Raw genomic sequence first — 20,430 nt, forward strand, 5'->3', positions numbered from 1 at the left:
TTTCTTTTTTTTTTTTTTTTTGGCTGTTTTCCAGAATCAGTGATAGCCTGAACAAGTATGCCATTGTTTTATTACTAGTTTGCAATTGTTTTTCTCTCATCCACAAGTTAATGCTTATACAATCTATGGAGAGGGATGAAAAACAATTGTGGTTTACGGCACAATTCCCTGGTATTTACCACTATGAAACAGAAAACTTGGGGAGAATTTTTTTTAAACAGACAAAGCCATTTGTTACTTTGTTAAAAGGTAGGATATACATATCAGTCAAATTAGGCTACTTAAAAACTGACAAACTACCTTGCTTGCCTTGCTATTCTAGTTACCATGTTAGCAAAGTGAAGTCTTCTGAATTAGCAATCCTTGCAGCTAACAATCCTTAGTAAAGATGTAAAATGGTTCACATTTTCTAGACCACTTCACCAAGAATATTCAAAAACGGGGGTTTTATTGAAGTTCAACTAGCTGTGATGATTCCTGTTTTCATCCTTAATTGAATACCTCATCTAATAATTGTGCATTGTATCACACTTACAGGTGGAACGGGTACGCTTTTTAGCCTTTCTTCTCAAAGATTTGCACCTTACTAGCGATTCATTTTGAGCCACTCGTTGCACTTCTACTGTAGGGGAGAGTCGGTATAAAAGTAACGCATCATAAATGTAACACGTAACAGGTGCACATCTTTGATATTTAAACTGTTTCGTTCAACTAGTAAGACAAAATGTAGAACACGTTGTGAAAAACAGGTAACTAGTGAGCAACAGAAAATTGAATATCAGGGAAATGGAATACTCATTCGGCTTGCCATAAAAAGCTGTATAAAGTTGCATCCACCGCTGTGGACGAGGGCGGATACACCGGCATAACAGGCGCAGATACAAGCGCACACGCTCACACAGATAACATCTCCGCTTCAGTTACACAACAAATGACGACCGAATTGGACCAAGCGCACGATCCTAGCGCTACCTCCGTGAAGTGCCCCCACTCTGATGACAAAATAGGGGCCAAATCATCCAGTGAGCTCATCGTTTGGCACCGATGTGGGCGCCTGCTTATTATAATCTTCTTATTCACCTTTGTGAAAGATGCTGCACCTCATCCGCAGTGTTTGGACTTCCAACCCCCATTTAAACCTCCCTACCACCTGGAATTCTGTAAGGACTACGAGAAATTTGGCTGCTGCGATCAGACTACGGACAACATAATCGCTGAGAGGTACTGGGACGTCATGGAATTTTATGACATTCGGGAATACGAACTCTGTGGTGAGCTCGTCAAAGAGATTTTGTGCCAGGTACCATTATCGTTCTTTAATGAAACTTTTTTCTCATAATTAACGCAATTTTGAATTGTAGCCTAATATTCATAGCCTACATATCTTCGTGAAACCATTAAATTTGATTAATCAATTAGGAGCGAACCACTATTACTTTTACAGTGAAATATGGCATACAATGTATTTCAGTAATAACCCATAAACGTAAAGCTTTGTGACCACAATTTCTGGTTTCGGTGTTCTAGCTTCGCGCGCCAGCGCACTTGTAGCGGCTCGTATTCACGCTCTGAGTACCGGGAACACCTGTAGATCGCTTGTGTGTTTGGCACAACAAACCCAAGTACTATGGCACCTACAAAGACAAATAAAATAAAATAAAATAAACCAGAATGTACTTCTATGGTGTATGTAACATATTCATTGAACATATTCGTTGTCCACTTACAGATATTTCTCCTAGGACCTGAAATATAGGTATATTGTAAAAGCAGGTGCATGAAGTTACATATTCATCGTTTAAATATAAAAAAATACGCAATGCGTCTCCCGTACGAATTAACGTTACGGTATAGGAAATAAAACTAGGAGCACAAGTTTACCGGGATTATTGTAATTACATTATGAAGTCCAGGAGATACACAGACGCACGCACGCACGCACACACACTATACTAATGGTGTTAATATGCTACGCCTCCACCTGCGCCCCACCGCATGGTGAAATTCTTGTTCATTCTAATTCCTTTGCCTGGTTGCTAGAAAAGTAATAGGCCGGTAAACCATTAGGTGGCGCTAGAACCAAAAAAGTTGAAAGATGAAAGTGGGAAATGATTACTAGGTTATTTATTTGCAGTTTTGGTGTTGATTTACTGGCATAAACAAAGAATAAAACTGGGCATGTAGTGGTTGTGTTTGCATTTATTCAGAGCTGATGGTTTTCCTTCAATGTTAGCAGGAATGCTCTCCTTATGCAGCTCATCTGTTTGACGCAGAGGACCCATACACCCCAGTGAGAGTCCTCCCTGGCCTCTGCTCTGACTACTGCGCAGAGTTCCACAGGAAGTGCGGCTCGGTGGTGAAGCACCTGACTGACGACCCAGGTCTGCGAGATGCCTGTGAGAAGGACCGCACCAAGTTCTGCCACTTGCTCAACCTGGCCGACCAGGACTACTGCTACCCCAACGTCCTCCGGAGCTCCCTGCTCAACCGCAACCTGGGCCACGTGGTAGAGGACCGCAAGGGCTGCCTGCAGCTGTGCCTGACGGAGGTGGCCAATGGCCTGCGAAATCCGGTGCTACTCCTTCACCCCGGGGACGACACCAGCCGAATGTTCGTGGCCGAGCAGTTGGGCTTCGTCTGGGTGTACCTGGCAGATGGGAGCCGGCTGGAAGAGCCCTTCCTGGACCTGAGTGGAGAGGTGTTGACCACACCCTGGCATGGGGATGAGAGGGGCTTCCTGGGGATGGCCTTCCACCCGCACTACCGCGACAATGGCCGCTTCTTCGTGTACTACTCTGTGCTGGTAGGGCAGAAGGTGGAGAAAATCCGGATCAGTGAATTGAGGGTTTCCATGCATGACATGAACAAGGCCGATCCACAGCCAGAGAGGTGAGCCCCCTCTGTGCCCAGTGTCAGTTTAGGCACATGGTGCTGGGTGCTTGTAGGCAGACAGATGAAATATGCTTGTTTTTATGATTATTATGATCACTGTGATGAATGTGATGATCAGTATTGGGATGGTTAATATTCATATTGTTATTTATCAGTAATTATTGTTGTTCATTATTGCTGGTGATTGATTCCCACCTGTCTAACAAAGTGTCTGACCTTGAATTACTTTGCTGAGAGTGTCAATAGAATGCTTTGACATTTAAAGAATAAAATCAATTATTATAAAAGGAATGAACTGGTTAAAAAAGTAATGTCAGCTATTGACTCACACTGAAAACAGCAATGTGTAGGCTCGAGGGTTTGCGCTTAGGAATAAAGAAGAGAGGGCAAATGTCAATTGTGTTTTTCCTATTATTTTTAGGGTCATTTTTGAAATTGAAGAGCCAGCAGCCAATCACAATGGAGGCCAGCTTCTGTTTGGTTTAGACGGCTACCTTTACATCTTCACTGGGGATGGCGGAAGGGCTGGGGACCCCTTTGGGAAGTTTGGAAATGCACAAAACAAGTGAGGTGACACATAATTTGGTTTGTTCCCTGTCTGGGATGAAGCCAATTGCTTTCTGAAGATGGCCAGTCATAATCGGATACTGACATATCCCTGGCTGGATTCTCAAACTGTAGAGCACAGCCTGCATTCCTGTCCATTTTAATATAATGCATTTTGCCTAAAATTCTGACTACTTTTAAAACATTTTGTGGTATCCACCATGGTAGTACAGTTATGTACTGTAGTCTGTGCCTATGTTAAGTATTTTATTCATACTTCCCTGCGCTTAAGTATAAGAAGTTTTTAAAAAAGCTCTTAACATTAGCAAATGATTGAACATGGAACATATTAATTCATATGTGTATAAGCAGCATGTGTTTGCAAACTGTGTAAATGGAATTTAATTCATTTGGAATAAATTGTACAGACTAAGACTATAAAATGAAGCCATTGTTAATCGATTAAGGCCAATGACATTTAACTTACTGTGTTTATAATGACATATATGATTGATAGATCTTATTTGGCACTTAAAATATAACAAAATCACACATATCTCAAAAGAAATAAGACATAATAATTGCACTTAAATGTGGTGTGAATAATGCAAGGTAGAAAATATATTTCTATGGATAGCAAGCAGAAATGACATATATTATTGAGATTATTACATATCATACTGCACTATTAACAGCCTTAACAAGCATATAATAAATAAAATGCATAAAAATAAGCATATAACATTAATTAAAAATAAGTGTAAAAAATAAAATTAAATGTGGCCGTCATACTGTACTTTGTTCATTAACGCGTATTTGAGTTTTCTCTTGAAATTCCCCAGAATATTTATGTATTTTATTTCATTTAGAAGTGTATTCCATTTGACCTTGCCAGTACGAACAGACTGGTAACTTTGCAGGGTGACACACGGTAGACTCTGGCTCCACCCAGGGAAGGGATGGTTTCAGGATGACAGTGATGGTCTGAAGGATGGTGTCTCATTGCACACCAGTGACCCCTGCTGGATTCTCGAGGGTCTGCAAATTTGCTTGTTGAGCTGCACAGAAAGTGTCTTCCTCTGACTCACGTCTGTGTGAGTCTGATTTGTGAACTTTGGTGTGTTATGAATGGCAGTTGAGAACAGATGCTTTGACACAGAGCACATGCATGTCTGTGCTCTTCTGAACTGATAGTGAAGATGGCAGCAATAACAACTATTGAACATGTTTTATGATTCCAAGTTGGGGTGTAAAAACAGGGATAAAGCTTTAAAAAAATTAAAGGAAGCAAATAACACTCCCAATGTATATTTAACCTGTTTCTAGTTAGACCTGTGGAACAGTTTGTACTGATCTCTGCTATGACTGGGTTTGTTATGACAGCTGTATCTGTACCTGTAATTTTCTCATAACTGTACACCGTGTGTTTCTGATATACAGGAGCGCTCTCCTAGGGAAGGTCCTGCGCATTGACGTAAATGGAGACAGCAGCGATGGAAAGCCTTACCGAATCCCTGAGGACAACCCGTTCCTCTCGGATGCTGGCGTGAGGCCGGAGGTGTACGCCTATGGGCTGAGAAACCCGTGGCGCTGCTCAGTCGACCGGGGAGACCCAGTCAGCCAGCATGGCCGAGGGAGGATCTTCTGCGGGGATGTGGGTCAGAACCGGTATGAGGAGATTGATATCATTGAGCGAGGAGGAAACTACGGTTGGAGAGCCAGGGAAGGGTTCGAGTGTTTCGACGTCAAGTTGTGCTACAACTCCTCGCTGAGTGAGTGCAATTGTTTCAAAATGGAACTGCCCGTTGTCTGTCCTATACAATCTTTACATACATATTCTGCTGTATGTTACAATGCAAAATGTCAGTTATTGTAAGGTCTATATCCGACATTATAGGGGTGGCTAAACAAGTGGATTATTTATGAACCACCAAGAAGTATATTTGTGGAATTGTGTTGATCCAGGAAACTAAATGATTATATTATTATTATTATCCTGTATTATTGTGTGGAATCACTTGTCAATGCATGCAATAGTCTACCTGGACTCTTTCAAGAAGCAGAGATCTTATGGGGGTTCATGTTCAGGCATGGCACAGTGCTGGATGCCTTCAAGACAGGAGGCAAAATAATGAGTCTTCATGGATTTTATGGCCTGTTCAAGTGCTTGTGTTTTAATGTTTTTACTTTGTTAGGAGACATTCTTCCCATTTTTGCATATGACCATCACGTGGGGAAGTCAGTGACCGGTGGCTATGTTTATAGAGGATGTGAATCGCCCAATCTGAACGGCCTATACCTATTTGGAGACTTTATGAATGGGTGAGTGTGGGGTTTTGAGACTTTATGAGTGGGTGAGGGCAGGGTATGAAGACTGTATTGTTCAGCAGAAATGTTTTGTTGGTTCTGCCTTGATCACATTTAATTTCCTTGGTGACATCATGTCCATTGATAGGTTCAAGGTTATTTCAAGATCTGTTTCTTTGTCAGGGATGTGGGCTGATGTAATTGGGCTACATCTGTTCAGATGCTGTAAATATACTAGCCAGTTTCCTTCCCTCCCATCATTGTTTTCAGTGAAGTTCTTGGTTTGGCTGTTGGTTTCATGTACGATTCTTCGTGATGGTGTATGTGTCCGATGCATTCTTCTTTGCTACCTGTGCTCCAGAAGCAAGCTCTTTCAAGTCGCTCTGGATAAGAGCGTCTGCCTGTAATGTAAGCCTCTTTTGTCTTTCCTTTCTTCTCTTTTTTGCCTTATAGGGGGCATATCCAGCTTGAAGCATGCATAAAGAAATTGTTTGTCTGTGGGCTCCCATTCAAACAATTTACATGCTACTTTTCTGTTGAAGATTTACACCACCTTTGTTGTGGTGGCCATAAATTACCTTCGCACTAACACCTGCTGACACATATCAGCCTGTTCATGAACACCTACTATTTTATCAGCTTCAGCACAACCATTGCAGAAAAAAGCCTAAGGCATAACACTTGCTGATACAAATCCACCGCACAGCCAAACAATAATTAATCAGACTTGACAAATTAAAATACAACACAAATTAAGTTTTATTAGTCATTGTGAAACACAAAGAGCTGCACAGGACCAAATAGGTTGTTATATGGTACTAAAAGAGACCAAATTTTTGTAGACTGAGAGACATGGTTTATCTGGCTGCTAATGGAACTTCTGACTTTGAAGACATTTCATAGTTATAAAAATATGCATGATTCCAAAATGTTAGCTAACATTTTCACCTCATGTACATTAGCTTTTTGTTTGTTTAAATCACGCCATTCTATAGATATTTATGTATTTTCTGTGTCCAGTCGGCTCATGGCCTTGCAGGAGGACAGGGGATCAGGGAGATGGAGTGAGAGGAGTGTGTGTATGGGAACCACTGCCACCTGCTCCTTCCCTGGACTCATCAACCACCACCACAAATTCATCATCTCCTTCGCTGAAGACCAAGCAGGTCTGCGCCCCTCCTTCACCAAAAGAAGTCTTCACATTGAAGCATGAATTCAGTATAAGGAATACATATGTTTACATGGCAAGTGCAGAAACTGTCAGGACTGCCAATAATGACAACAGTTTTATATGCAGCCATGGATTTGGATTTAACACTAAGTGAAAATGCTTTCTGCCTCTTCAGGAGAACTGTACTTTTTGGCTACTTCATACCCTGGTTCAGAGTCTCCTTTTGGAACCATCTACAAATTTGTGGACCCATCCAGGTAACCGTGTGTTATAGTTTAATGTGAAGTAACACAATACTTCATTTTGCCCTCCCTTCTTCCCCTGTGCACAGAGCATATCACCATGCCGGGTGAAAAGTATCAACAGGTGGCAGTACATGCTATGGAGAAGAAAAACGACATTCTTATCAATGCTCTCTCTTGAATTTGAATGTCGCAGTAATTACCTGGCTCTACAAATAGTGGAATGGAGTGGAATAAAACAATAAATCTAAGATGAAACATTTGTTTAAAAAATGATGGACCTATTTCCTTATGCACTGAAAAAAAAAGTTTCAATGGATAAGCCTACAATTTTTACTTCAGTTTGTTATATCTATATATATATTTTTTTAGGTTTTCTCAATTGAAAGATTTTAGATTCATTTGAATGAACCCAAAAATATAGATGTAACAAATTAAAGTAGAATTTTAGTTTTATTCAATGAAGCAATTTTTTTTAGTGTGCAGGTGATAATAAATTAAAAGGAGCAAAAAGTAATGGTCCACCTTGTTCTGCAGGAGAGCTCCGCCAGGGAAGTGCAGGATAAAAACGCTTCCAGTGAAGGTGAAGGGGAAACGGGTCCCGTTTGTGGCCCGGGAACGTGAGTAAAACCAAACAAACAAAAACATATTCTATCTTTAACATCTAACCTAGCCACCATATGTGATTTGCTCTAAATATTAAACACCAAAAAAAAAAGGTTTTAAATGAAATGTTGATCATACATATGGACATTAAAGGAAATCTGAATTCTTATTTCAACATTTTGTCTTTTTAATTTCCAGGGACTGTGTTAGAGTTGAATGAAAAACCTACAAGGCCTCCTTTCAAAAAATTTAAATTTACCACTAAACTACCAGCAACAAGTTTGCCCACAACGACCAAGGCCTCACCTGTGGCCTTGCCCACAGAAACAGATGTACGAGGAACTATACCATGGAAACCAACACAGCAGCCAATCAGACATGAGGAAGATTTAAAAACCAAGTCCTGCCCCAAGTCTCCAACTGCAAAATTTCATAAGAAAAAAGTGAAGGGAGGAAAGGTGAAGAAGAACGGACAAAAGGGAAGGAATTGTGTGAAGAAGACCACTCCCAGGAAAGGAGTTCATGTGAACAAGACCAGTGCCTTGAGAGGAGTTAGTGTGCATGCGTCCACTCCCTTTAGAGGACTTAGTATTAACAAGACCACCCACATGGAAGGACATACTATGAACAAGACCACTGCATTGGAAGGAGTGAGTGTGAACAAGACAACCCCCAGGAAAGGAATCAGTGTGAACAAGACTACTTCCTTGGAGGTAGATAGCATGCACAACTCCACTTCCTTGAAGGTAGTTACAGTTAACAAGACCACCCCCATGGATGGAAATGGTATGAATGAGATCTTGGAAGGAGTTAGTATGAACAAGACCACTCCCATGGAAGGGGTTGGTGTGAACATGACCTTGGGTGGAGTCACAACAAACAAGCAGGACAGAAGACTAGAAGCTAAAGGAATGATCAGGGGCAGAAACAGCCCACACAGTGCAACACGGGAGGGGAGATGGAGGAGGGACGGGGGGCGACGTGGGGCTGGGAGAATGTGAGAGAAGAGATCATAATCCCACCAAAATTTTGTGACATCATCACATCCAGGAAGACAGCCAGCCTGGTTTTGAAATCATAACATCCAGGGAAATAGCTCATATGCCAGTATTTGTAACATTTGTAACACTTTGTAACATTGTCATGCACAAGCAGACAGCCCAAATGCCCTGTGGTTACTGCAATATTTTATGAATAAGAAGCCTCCTAAAATTTAATTATGGAGAGAGTCAGGAAACCTCCATTCTGCATTTTAACAGGAGACATAAACATTAGCTGTCATCAAAAATCTTACCTTAAATAAGTGTAGAAACAGCCTATATATTACCTGAGGCTCTCCTTTATATATTAAAAAAAAAAATCTGATATGTTTTCCAAGTAATGGAAGGAAAATTGTTCACCAACTTGCAAGGACATAATGACAACATAAAGTCTTCAGAGTCTAGGGAAAATATCCATTGGGAGATGCATTCATCATTCAGAATAAGACATGTCATGGTTTCCACTGTTTATACATTTTTGTTTGTAATTAACCCTCGGCTGTAGTAGTGTAAACTGGATAAATTTATAATTGAAAGGTGTTTACATCTGGGAAGTAAGTTTGTAGCAATTTAAAAACAATAGATATTATTTTCTTATCAACTTTTCAGTAGAAATTGGGCTTAGTAACCTTTCACGAACAGGTATGAGAACAATAGCAATCAAAAGACATTAAAAAAAATACAAAGCAGAAACCAATTGCTATGAACACCTGGATACCTTTGTGTCCATGGTATTTGTTAAAGATGATATAACCGGCCCACTATGTTTCCTGAAGCAGCGATTATATTAAACATTAATGATATACAATAATCGTGGGGTTGCTGATTAGTTCTTCTGTCAAAACTTATAGACCATCAGAGTTGAAAAACCATTTCATTGCCACACATGCCATGACATATGCCCTTTGATTGTTTTCTTGTAGGCTTCCCTCAGAGTAAATGTTTAAACATCCCACAGCTCAGCACATTAACATTGGTTAATGTGTTATCCTTTAACAAGAGCCATCCTGCAAATGCCATCTCACAAACTGTAGCTGAGTTTCAAATCCATAGTTTTTAACACAAGGACCCCCATTCTTTCAGTACTGTATTCAGAGAGGAGAACACTATCATTAGATGACATAGGTGTTTGCCACTTCTGTCACCAAATTGTAACTCTGAGGAATTCTGTCTGAGGCTTTATAGCTTTCTACATTCCAAACACATGATGTGACACGATCTGGTGGTCCAACTTTGTGGATAAAGGCAGATCAGAGGCACAAGCATACCATGTAAAAGCTGCAGAAAGAGGGCATTTTCCCCATCAAAGGGCAGAAAAACTTTCAAAAGACAAGTTTGTGCTCGACATACTTGAGCAGGAGCCTTCTTCTCTAAAAGAAAAAAAATAAGAAAAATAAAATAATTAAAGGCATGAGTGAGTTTAGTAGGTAGGACGTATCATGTTTAGAAAGATAAGCTAGATCTTTCGGAATGACTAACAGCAATGTTAATGGCTGCTTCATCACTACCATCCATCCATCCAGATCCATCCAATCAAGATGGTGTATTCTTCCAGCTGAGCTGCGTAGCCATTCTGCCCGTAAGACCGCAAGTTTTGCACACCTAGCGTAAGCAGACTGCAGATGCCAGATCAACCAGGAGAGTGGCTATTGAGCAATGAGATGGTGAAAACCCTGCCATTCAATACCATCACTTCCTGGCCTCCCATTAGGCTGCAGTCCACAGTTGACACACACATGTTAGGATCCAGCTCCAGACCAGGAGTGCATCACAGTATTAAGAGGCAGTACTTTAGATATGCCACCAGAATCAGTGCTTTAGAAGTACCACCAGCCCAGAACTATGTAAACTCATGCTAAATAATTTAAATGGATATATATATGTATATACATACATAAACACAAAGATACTGTATTGTAAATCTTATTCCAGTGTTAATCTAAGAGTTGAAATGAAACTCCATGGAAGATGTCTGGCAAGTGAGAATTTGTAGAAAATGCCAGTTTCTTGCAAAATGTACTTGTATAATATTTGACACTCTTAATGACTCTGAATAAAGAACACAAGTAATATTAACTGCTAAAACACCTAATTGTAGTCAATGTGCTTGGCGAACTTCAAAAATGTAAGTTCAATCCAGGCCACATGCTTTATTCAGAGGTTACACATTGCATCCTTTTTACTCATATTCACTAATTTTGAAAGTGCGTTTTGGCTGTTACATCCCCTGCCTCTGCTGGTCTGGGTGCTCCAGGTGGAGGTAGTTGCCTCATTGCCTTATTGTTTGATTGCCTCCACCTGCCTGTGGCCAACATAAGCCCTGCAGTATAAGACGGGAGGATTTTCTTTTGTGTAGCTTGTGGTTTGGGTGTGGTATGGTGTTTTTGTTTGTTTTAGTTTGTTATTTATTCTAATAAAATGTCTGGGTTTGTGTTTTTAGATCAATTTCTGTCTTGTTTTTGGATATATTTGGACTCAGTTGTGGCGGCCCTTCGAGGTGGCCGTAACAGTGGCCAACTGCTTTGGTTACAAAATTCATTTTGATAACTTTTCATCAGCATACTCCAATGGGTGAGCATCCTGTGTTTAGTGAACACTGACACCATGGTCCTGGGGGAGTTCATTTTGGCCATGAAATGCAATATCTGAATTTATCGAAAATAACATATGAGCCCTCTTTACTGAATGTATAGATACAACATTTTTAAGTTTGGCCAAAGAAAAAAAAATTGTGGTCAAAACTCCTCGTGGCCATGAGTCAAATACATTTGTGAGTTTTATCCCATTCTAAATATCAAGGTTTCTTCTGTTTATATCCATACCCACACCAATGTATGAGGAACTAATGACACCAACAAAAAAAAAAGTTATCAGAGTCTAGAGACTACTGTAAGCAGCATAAATAGCTCAGAATAACACATAAGAGAAAATATAATAGAAGCAGAGGGGAAATGACTGATGGGGAAATGCTTGTGGATTGAAAGGCCATTACTCTCTCCGTGGTATGAAAATACCGGGTTATGCCAAAGCTGGTCAGATTAAAGGCAAGTTTAAACTTGCGATCCCAGCTTTATTTTGAGCTCTGTCCTTTGAACCCTCTTCCTTCTCTGCCTTTCCTTCAACTTCAGGGATTCCAAACCTCTTTCTCTAGGCTCTTCAGAGAGAATTTGGTACCTCCCTCTTCTTGTACATTCACAATACCTGTTTAAACTACAACAACCCATTACTGTTTGCTACATTGGTACAGTTTGAGCCCCAAGTCTTACCCTGTACCTGGGACGATCCAATTCCAAATCCTGTTTTTTTAAAACCCAGCACTTCCGTTGTTCCTTTACAATCTTCAGAGGTGAACACTGTAATTAGTTGACACATCAATCTTTTTGACGCCTCTGTCACCAAGTTGTCTGTAACTTTGAGGACTTATGTCTGAGGCCCAAAGCTCTCCTTCCAAAGACATGATGAGTAAAGATGGCTTTGTTCCAAGTTTGTGGATATAGGCAAATTAGGAGCACAGGCATGCCACATAAAAGCTGCAGAAAGAGGCCATTTCCCATTAAATATCAGAAGAGCTTTCAAAATACAAGTTTGTGCTTGAAATACATGAACAAGATTTTTGTTTTTGCAAAAAAAACAAAAAAAACAACCAAAGGCCTGAGTGAGGTTGGTAGGTAGATTGTTGCAGAGAACTTTTAGAATGAATAATGGGATTTTAATGCCTGCTGCATTGTTGTACTGTCTTCCATCAGTTCAAGGGGGTACAGTCCAACAGCCTCCTTCCCTGGCCACCCCATGGGGCTGCAGCCCGCAGTCCATAGTCCACACTTGCACATCAGCATTCAGTTTCAGGCCATGTGTACATCACAACACTAAGAACCAGTGCTTTAGATATACCACCAACCTAGAACTAGTTAAGATAAAATGATTTAGCCACTTTAAGTTTAACTGAGCGGATACACGCAGCAATAGTTCTGGCTGCCATTTCTGAGTTCAAGGCATTCACCAAGAGTGCTGGCTGGGCCCTATAGTGACTATGTCCACTACCTTGACTATGTCACTGACTGACTGACCGATGTCTTGAATGTTTTTAATGGTGGGACTCTAGCTAGGTTTCCAAGCATTTGGACCTCATTTGCATGAGTTCCTCTGTACAATACAATACAACAACTAATGTGTCTCATTAAATACTGGATTCAAACAAACTAAATTGCACACACAAGTCAAAAAGCTTACTAGTGTGTATCAGGCATTGTTCTCAGACCGGCCCCATTAAAAGCCCCAAACAGCACCTTGTCATCTGACAAAACAAAAACAAAAAAATAAAAAGAAACCAAGCATAGCCATTGTTTCGGTTGCATAACAAAAAAATGTGTCATCTTTAAATGTTTTTCCCAGAATCTATGATCTGCAATACATACTCAACCTCATATACTATAGCTATACGTTGACAGCCCACATTCTACTGCCAGTTCATTCGTCTTACAGTACATAGCCCAATTAAGAAATATTTTTGTAGATTAGTGGAACAAATTAGTTGCTTCATATTATCTATTCCCAATATATTATATATTCCCAATGTTTAGTGTTCACAGTGAAAATTATTTCCCACTGTAATATCTGAAATTAAGTTTGATGATGTCATCTAGAAAAGTGAAGGCTTCCACGGTAACATACATTGATGTATCCTTCACTGGGAGGAGGCGGGGACCTGAATCTGAAGCCACTTCACTCGTCTCCTCCAATATTGGAACATTGGAGGGAGGGAGGACACAAAGATACTGTTTCTGAGGCACGAAGGAGACGAGGCAGTAGTGGAGGAAGGGTGGACACATTTCCTGAGTATTGGGATGTACCCTATAACTTATTGCCAAAATGTTCAAATGTGTAACTTAAATACTTGAATAAGGGGCAGTAGTTTAGCATCCTAGACTAAGAAAGGACTGCTGCCTGAATTAACCCAAAGCACGTTCACTTGAAATGCTTATGTTTACACTGAAGTCATATTTACAATATTTCAAGGCAACAAGTAAATTTTCAGTTCCTTATTATTCCCCATCTTGGAGAATCCACAGCTTGTGGAGTTCCACCCCAATGGAGACATGTAAATGTTTTTCGCTTTTCTCCTGGATTCTCCTGAACATTCCTTGGATCTCATAAAGAGATGAATCAACACAAATTGCATGTTACACATGCTGTCAGTTTGTCTTATAATGTGACTTAACATTTGAATTTTAAATAAACTGCAAATTATTAAACAGCCTGTTCCAGCTAATTGAATAGCTGACCCTTCATGGTAAAATAAATCGTCTTCGAATGCACAACAGCGCAACATTCAGCAAAATATTTTGCTTGCACTGTGCACGCACACTTGCAGGTTCACCTGTTGACATAAATTACACCATAAGGTTTATTTGCATTGAACTGTAAATTTTAATGAGGTTTATGATCAAGTAAATGTGTTTCACAACTATGGATATATGATGATAATGTGAGAACAAGAGAGAGGATTTCATTAAAAGGTAGAATGCTCTGTGATGTGTTTGAACAGAAACGGTAAGAGATTAATCCACACAATCTATAAACTTGACTAAAAATATATATCCTACGGCACAGATATTCTCTCAAGTGATTTTGAATTTTCTGATAAGGTGACATCATCATGCTTTTTTATCCTTTTTACGGCTGAAGCCGATTTCCTCATTCCTGGTTAGCGACTCGGTGGTTAGCTCAGAAGCTCATTATGTACACAGGATCGCCGACCTGAACAATTCCGCTCCTCTTGACACTGTAGTACTGTCCAAACAGCGGGGAGGATTTATAGAGCTCCTTCTCTGATGGGTCGCACAGACGGTAACTATGGAAACATTGATTTCAATCAGTTATTTATTACAGTTCTGAGAGAAAGTGGGTCAAAAGATCAGAAAGATTCCACACATTACAATGACTATTTTCCATTGTGACCATGAAAAAAGGTTTAGTTGACAAATTCTTCAAGCTGCAAATTTATAACTACAAGGATATAACTATTAATTCCTTTCCTACATACACAGGTTGGAAAGTGTGTAGACACCCTCAGAGTGGATCTATGCAGACTTTTATCTTGCTTTCAGTAACACACAGTAATGCTTACCTCTTGAGAGTCTCCAGAGGCTGTTTCCTGTCTATAACCCCTGTGTCCGGATCCACAGTAGTGAAAATACACCTGATGGAATAAAGAGAGTCACAGCCACAGTCACTCCTCTGTAACCTGCTACACACAAGTTCACAGTCAGCATTTCCCTCCAGCTCATAGACTACACACCCTTTTTCTAATAAAAAAGCTTTATTTTTTCAACATTTACTTCGGATATTCTTTCGACAGTTGATCCAATTACCCATATTAAACATGTCACAAAAGCATTCCTGATCAAAAAATATATGCATTTTTGTTTTAAAATTAGACCTGCCTTCACTGCTCAAATAAATGATTTAATTTTATAAAAATAACTGATTTTTATCAAAAGTGGACACAATGAGACACCCTACCTGCTACAGGACATCACTCGTTGGAGCTGCACATTGCCAATTTGGATCAGGTCCCAGGAGTCCTTACAAGAGGGAACAGTATCAGCACTGCCATCTCAATCCTCAAAAGAATTGAGGAAACTGTGCCATCTCACTCCACACAGAGAGGAAACAGTGCCATCTCACTCCAGACAGAGAGAGAAAACTGTGCCATCTCACTCAAGAGACAGGAAACAGTGTCATCTCACTCCACACAGAGAGGAAGCAGTGCCATCTCACTTTTGGTAGGGCCAAAAATGTGCATAGAAAGTTAGTCCCCAGGATCAAGTCTGATTCTGGAGTTTCAGCTGTTTCTACCTGATATGACGTTATCCTGTTTGCTAGTTAACTTGGCACATAACGCTGGGTGATTATTCAGTCTTCACGTGTGCACCATCAGACAGCATGAGACCGAAATTGAGTTTGGCTGGTCTGTTTTTACAGAAATTACTGGAAGCATGTAAAACCTCAAATCCCACAAAGTACCTCTGCATAGGCATCGCAGCCGCTCACAACAATATTGGGTCTGAACTGGGCCACGGTCACAGCACGTTCCAGTCTCGTGTTCAGGTCAGCCACCGAGGCCTCGGACAGCAGATTGACCGGAGCAAGGTCAGGGTACACCACCTGTTGACCAACCGGCAGAACCGCAACCGTTTACTCACGCCCTAATCTATTCTTCCTGTCGAGTAGGCCTACATGAGAACAAGAAAAAATACCAAAGTAAGCCGACCACGTAAAGATGATCATAAGGCCTACCCCTTTACCCGAAAACAATTTAATAATTCAAGGTTGACCCAAAACCTTAATTTACAACCAAAACAAGGTGGCAGGACAACCTTTATCTGAAACAAGAAGACTGACCCCATTAACAGTAATATCAAAAGGTTTATTTAATAAAGCAAAAGCAAAAACACTTGAAACATGGCAAAGGGCTTGACAGTTGATTACTCATCTTCTGGGTAAAATGTAATTTCTGTTCTATTATAACTGCTTATTTGATCTGTACTTCACTTTTATATTTAATTTTATTATTATTTAGACACAGACCAGGGGGTGGAGGGGTTGGGAGGACTGCTGTGGGGTGGGAGGTGGGTGGAGGGGGTAATTGATAAATGTATTGCAGTGTTTTAATTATGTGAGATTGTTGAACGATAAAAAGTTTCACAAAAAAGGCTTGTTTAAAAATTGCTTGCCTTCTCATTGGGAGAGAAGAGGGGCACTTTCTCCACTGGCCTCCTGGGGCTCATCTGTGACTCATACTGCACGAGGCGGAAAGTCTTGCCAGAGTCCAGGTAGCGGGTGAGCCAGAGAGAGGCCTGGTCCCCACAGTCTCTGCCCTGAATATCATCACTAAACACCCTGAAATGAACAACTTTATTGTTGCAACTTGCCATCATGTTGATATCAATAATTTGGTACATAGACTGATTTCAGCAGGTCTGTACATGTACAAAAAGCCTACACCCTATATATAAGCAACCTGCCTCTTTCAAATTACATGTTTAAAAATAAAATCATTGAATATACGAATTGTATGCTGTAATAATTGACCATATTTTAAAAACACAAATATGATCGCAGCTAAATATACTGTAAAGCGTAACACATTTTACATTACCACTAATTAACTGGCTATTAAGATATGTTTCTTATATTTCATACTTAGTGATTTTATGTTCACTGATGCACATTTAGATAATGTAAGCCCTGCAAGCCTGCATACCTGCAGGTGACCACAGGGTTGTCTGGGTGTTTGAGGGGGATCCTCAGTTCCTCCATGGAAGGACCATTGAGACACAGCTCTCCCCCCTCACTCACCAGTGTCACCAGCACCAGGCGCGGTTCCTGTCGGCCCGTTACCTGTCTCCCGTCTTCTGTGATGACAAGCCAGTGTCTGTTGCGAAAACATGCAACCACTGAAGTCACTGTCTGTAGCAATAGCACAGAAGCACGCTGTCAATTTCCACGGACTGGACAACAGCTAATGGACCACACAGCTATAATTTAATTTTTCTCTGGCATGTTTCCAAGTTTAGTTTAGAAACACAAATTCACTTAACTGTATTTTACAGCACTGGGCCACATTGGCTAGTAGTAATTACTGCTATATCTTCGATGTCTGGGCAAATTTGGTAGGTTATATGAGCTGTATGCCATTCAGCATGATTCATTTTTATATTTTTAATTGCTGTATAAATTCTGTATGCCGGCTCCCACTACACGACTTTAAACATCCTAACGTCCGTGAGCAGCTCACATTAAACGACCGTCCGTCCTTATTTTCTTGTTCAGTCGTAATGGTGTACACATTTAACTATTTGCAAAGATCGGGGATCACACACTACACCACTTTTTTTTCGGAATTCTGAATACTCAGCGATAGGCTTGTTGCCATAGAGACCACGGGCACGGGACAGTCCCAAACGGAACTGATGGAGCTTGACACCCAGCAACAGCTCGGTGTTCCAACTGTGTGTGCGGTGATCTGTACTGATAAACAAGTGCCGGAGCATACCCCAGCGTCCACCATAATTCTTCCGATAAAAATCAAACATGTTTGAAATTATCGGGGCATCCCCGACGTCTCAACAACCACATCTGGGGGCTCCCACCACCAGATTATCCGTTCCGAGTCCAAACGACCCCATCTAGGTTCCGACGAGCGACCGGCTGTGAGCTTATGCCTAATATAAGAAAAAAGTTCCAAAGTGTGCTTCTGGTTGATTGTATAAAGTGAGAAACCGATTCTTAAACGTCAATCACTACTCCTGGTTACACAACATCCCCATCCCCAGTGTACACAATAGTGTAAACTGCTCAAAGTCCGCGCACCATTCAAAGGGAACGTCTAACGGGCCTTCTCAATCATGAACGCATTCAGGTTATTCTGTGCTTGGTTTTTGTAGCTAAATGCACGGTGCTTGCATACCTGTCGCTTCTTGGAGCTTGGAATATACGACTCATTTTGTAGCTTTACTTACCTGTCCTTTAGTTCGCCGAATTTCAAACCAATTTTTGGACATTCAGCCGTGTTCACACTTATACCTTTCCCAGATTTCATTGGGTAGATAACAAGTTGCGACACAACTCCTACACGAGTAACCTTTTTCGGTTTTTGCCAATATATATATCCAAATCCCAATGCAAGTGCAGTCAGAACGACTCCCGTAGCATATATAAGGGTTTTGCTGGTTTCGTTAAATGCATTTTTCACCGTGACTTTCAGGTCCATCTTTAACAATTGACGTTGCAACGAACTTTGATCACAGAAAATCAGTAACCGAAGTTTTACCAGTACCTCTTCTTTTATTCGACTCGCGGACTGTGATTCACCGCAAAGGTACATTACCGCCACCTACTGTGCTGGCGTGGTGCAATGAGATCTGTTTCAACGATGCTCTGAATAAAATGATTTATTTTGCGGAATTGTGTTTATTCGTACTCTTTTACTTTCTTTATTGTTTATTGTTCTTAAATCAGGACGTTTTTTACCTATTATATTTAGAACAACTGCTTAAAGTGTAGGAAATATCTGGATTTAACAAAGTTGGTCTAACTAAACACATGACGACACACTGAATTACTTGGATCATTGATACTTTGGGGCTGTTTTGCTGGAAGAGGTCTAGGGGGACTTGCTAATAACAATGGTATGATTAATTCCACAGAGGACCAGAACATTTTGACCCAAAATCTGGTTGCCTCTGCCAGTAGACTGAGACATGGCAATACATGGCTCTCGGCAAAGGACCCAAAAATACCTTGAAATCAACAACAAAACGTTTTGCAATAGCAATCTCAGTCTCTGGACATAAGCCCTTTTGAAGACCTGTGGTCTGAATTGAGTGAAGAGAGCAGTCCGTTAGTGCAAACCTAAGGATATCAAGGATAAAAGGCTCTGCTTCATAGAGCAATAGTTTGAGATCCCTCCAAATGTGTTCTCCAACATTATCTTACAGGAAAAGGGTCTGTGTATCCTTGCCAGGGGAGGCTGCACTAATCACATGGGTGCCAATAATTGTGAAACCAGTTTTTTTTTTTTCATTTTAAAAATGTTATTTTGGTTTATTGAGTTTAATCATTCATACACTGGAAACTGCATGTTATTTGTTTTATATCATTTCTGTATCAAAGGTGCCAATAATTCTGGACTTGACTGCATACAGTACACAGCATAAATGAACACACCCCCTCTCAACATAAAAATATATTTCTACTTCTAAATGATCACCGTTACAATTCATGGAAAGATGATGAAATTGAAATGTATTAAACATATTTCTTTATTAAATGTACACGCTTGGTTAGATTCTACAAATATGTAATATTCTAGTACTTAGCATGTTCTCCATTACTTTTAAGTACTGCACTGACCCTTCTTGGCACTGAATGTGCAAGTTCACAATATATCGCCACGTCTATCCTGTTCTACTCCTGGAGGATGACCTCCTTGAGTGCCTTGATGTTTGATGGGGAGTGCTGTTCAACGTCTCTCTTCAAAATTCCCCACAGGTGCTCAATCGGGTTGAGGTCACGTGACGTACTTGGCCTCTGCAGCACTTTCACCTTGTTCTTCCTTAAGAATGCAGCAGTGGCTGAATGGAAGTGGAAGAATGTTAAGGGTCATTGTCATGTTGAAAAAGCGCCGGACGGCCCAGGGTGTGGAGAGAGGGTAGCATCTTCTCTTTCAAGATTTTGCATTCATGATGCCATCGATGAAATACAATTCCCCCACACCTTCAACACTAATACATCCCCATATAAGAACCTTACCACCGCCGTACTTCACTGTGGGGACCATGCACTTCTCACTGTACTCCTCTCCCTTGCGACGCCATACATTTTGGATGCCATCAGATCCAAAAAGATTTGACTTTGGTCTCATCAGACCAGAGTATGGATTCCCAAAAGTCTTCACTTTTGTCAATATGGGCCATGGGAAAGGCTAAATGGGCTTTCTTGTGCTTTGGCTTCAGCAGTGGTTTCCTGCATGGACGACAACCATGCATTCCACTTCTATGCAGGGTGTGTCTTACAGTGCAAGATGAAACAATCACTCCAGTTTGGCTTTCCACAGCGTTTG

General features: G+C 40.7%; 2 protein-coding genes across 2 annotated transcripts; one reads left to right on the top strand and one right to left on the bottom strand.

Moving 5' to 3' along the window:
* The first annotated feature begins 787 nt into the window (after positions 1-787).
* On the top strand, positions 788-10,672 carry hhipl2 (HHIP-like 2). Its single transcript, XM_064331171.1, has 9 exons — positions 788-1,300; positions 2,237-2,889; positions 3,314-3,457; positions 4,879-5,210; positions 5,634-5,760; positions 6,766-6,911; positions 7,092-7,173; positions 7,696-7,778; positions 7,963-10,672. Exons 1-9 carry the CDS (start codon positions 932-934, stop codon positions 8,763-8,765), a joined length of 2,739 nt encoding a protein of 912 aa, XP_064187241.1. The 5' UTR covers positions 788-931; the 3' UTR covers positions 8,766-10,672.
* A 3,535-nt stretch (positions 10,673-14,207) lies between these two features.
* On the bottom strand, positions 14,208-18,668 carry marc1 (mitochondrial amidoxime reducing component 1). The gene is made up of 7 exons (XM_064331185.1): positions 18,329-18,668; positions 17,071-17,241; positions 16,541-16,706; positions 15,831-15,971; positions 15,327-15,388; positions 14,932-15,003; positions 14,208-14,655 (listed from the first exon to the last, which is right to left on the bottom strand). Exons 1-7 carry the CDS (start codon positions 18,577-18,579, stop codon positions 14,529-14,531), a joined length of 990 nt encoding a protein of 329 aa, XP_064187255.1. The 5' UTR covers positions 18,580-18,668; the 3' UTR covers positions 14,208-14,528.
* Positions 18,669-20,430: the final 1,762 nt, after the last annotated feature.

The sequence above is a fragment of the Anguilla rostrata genome, chromosome 1 (assembly GCF_018555375.3).
Source record: "Anguilla rostrata isolate EN2019 chromosome 1, ASM1855537v3, whole genome shotgun sequence".
Lineage (NCBI taxonomy): Eukaryota > Metazoa > Chordata > Actinopteri > Anguilliformes > Anguillidae > Anguilla > Anguilla rostrata.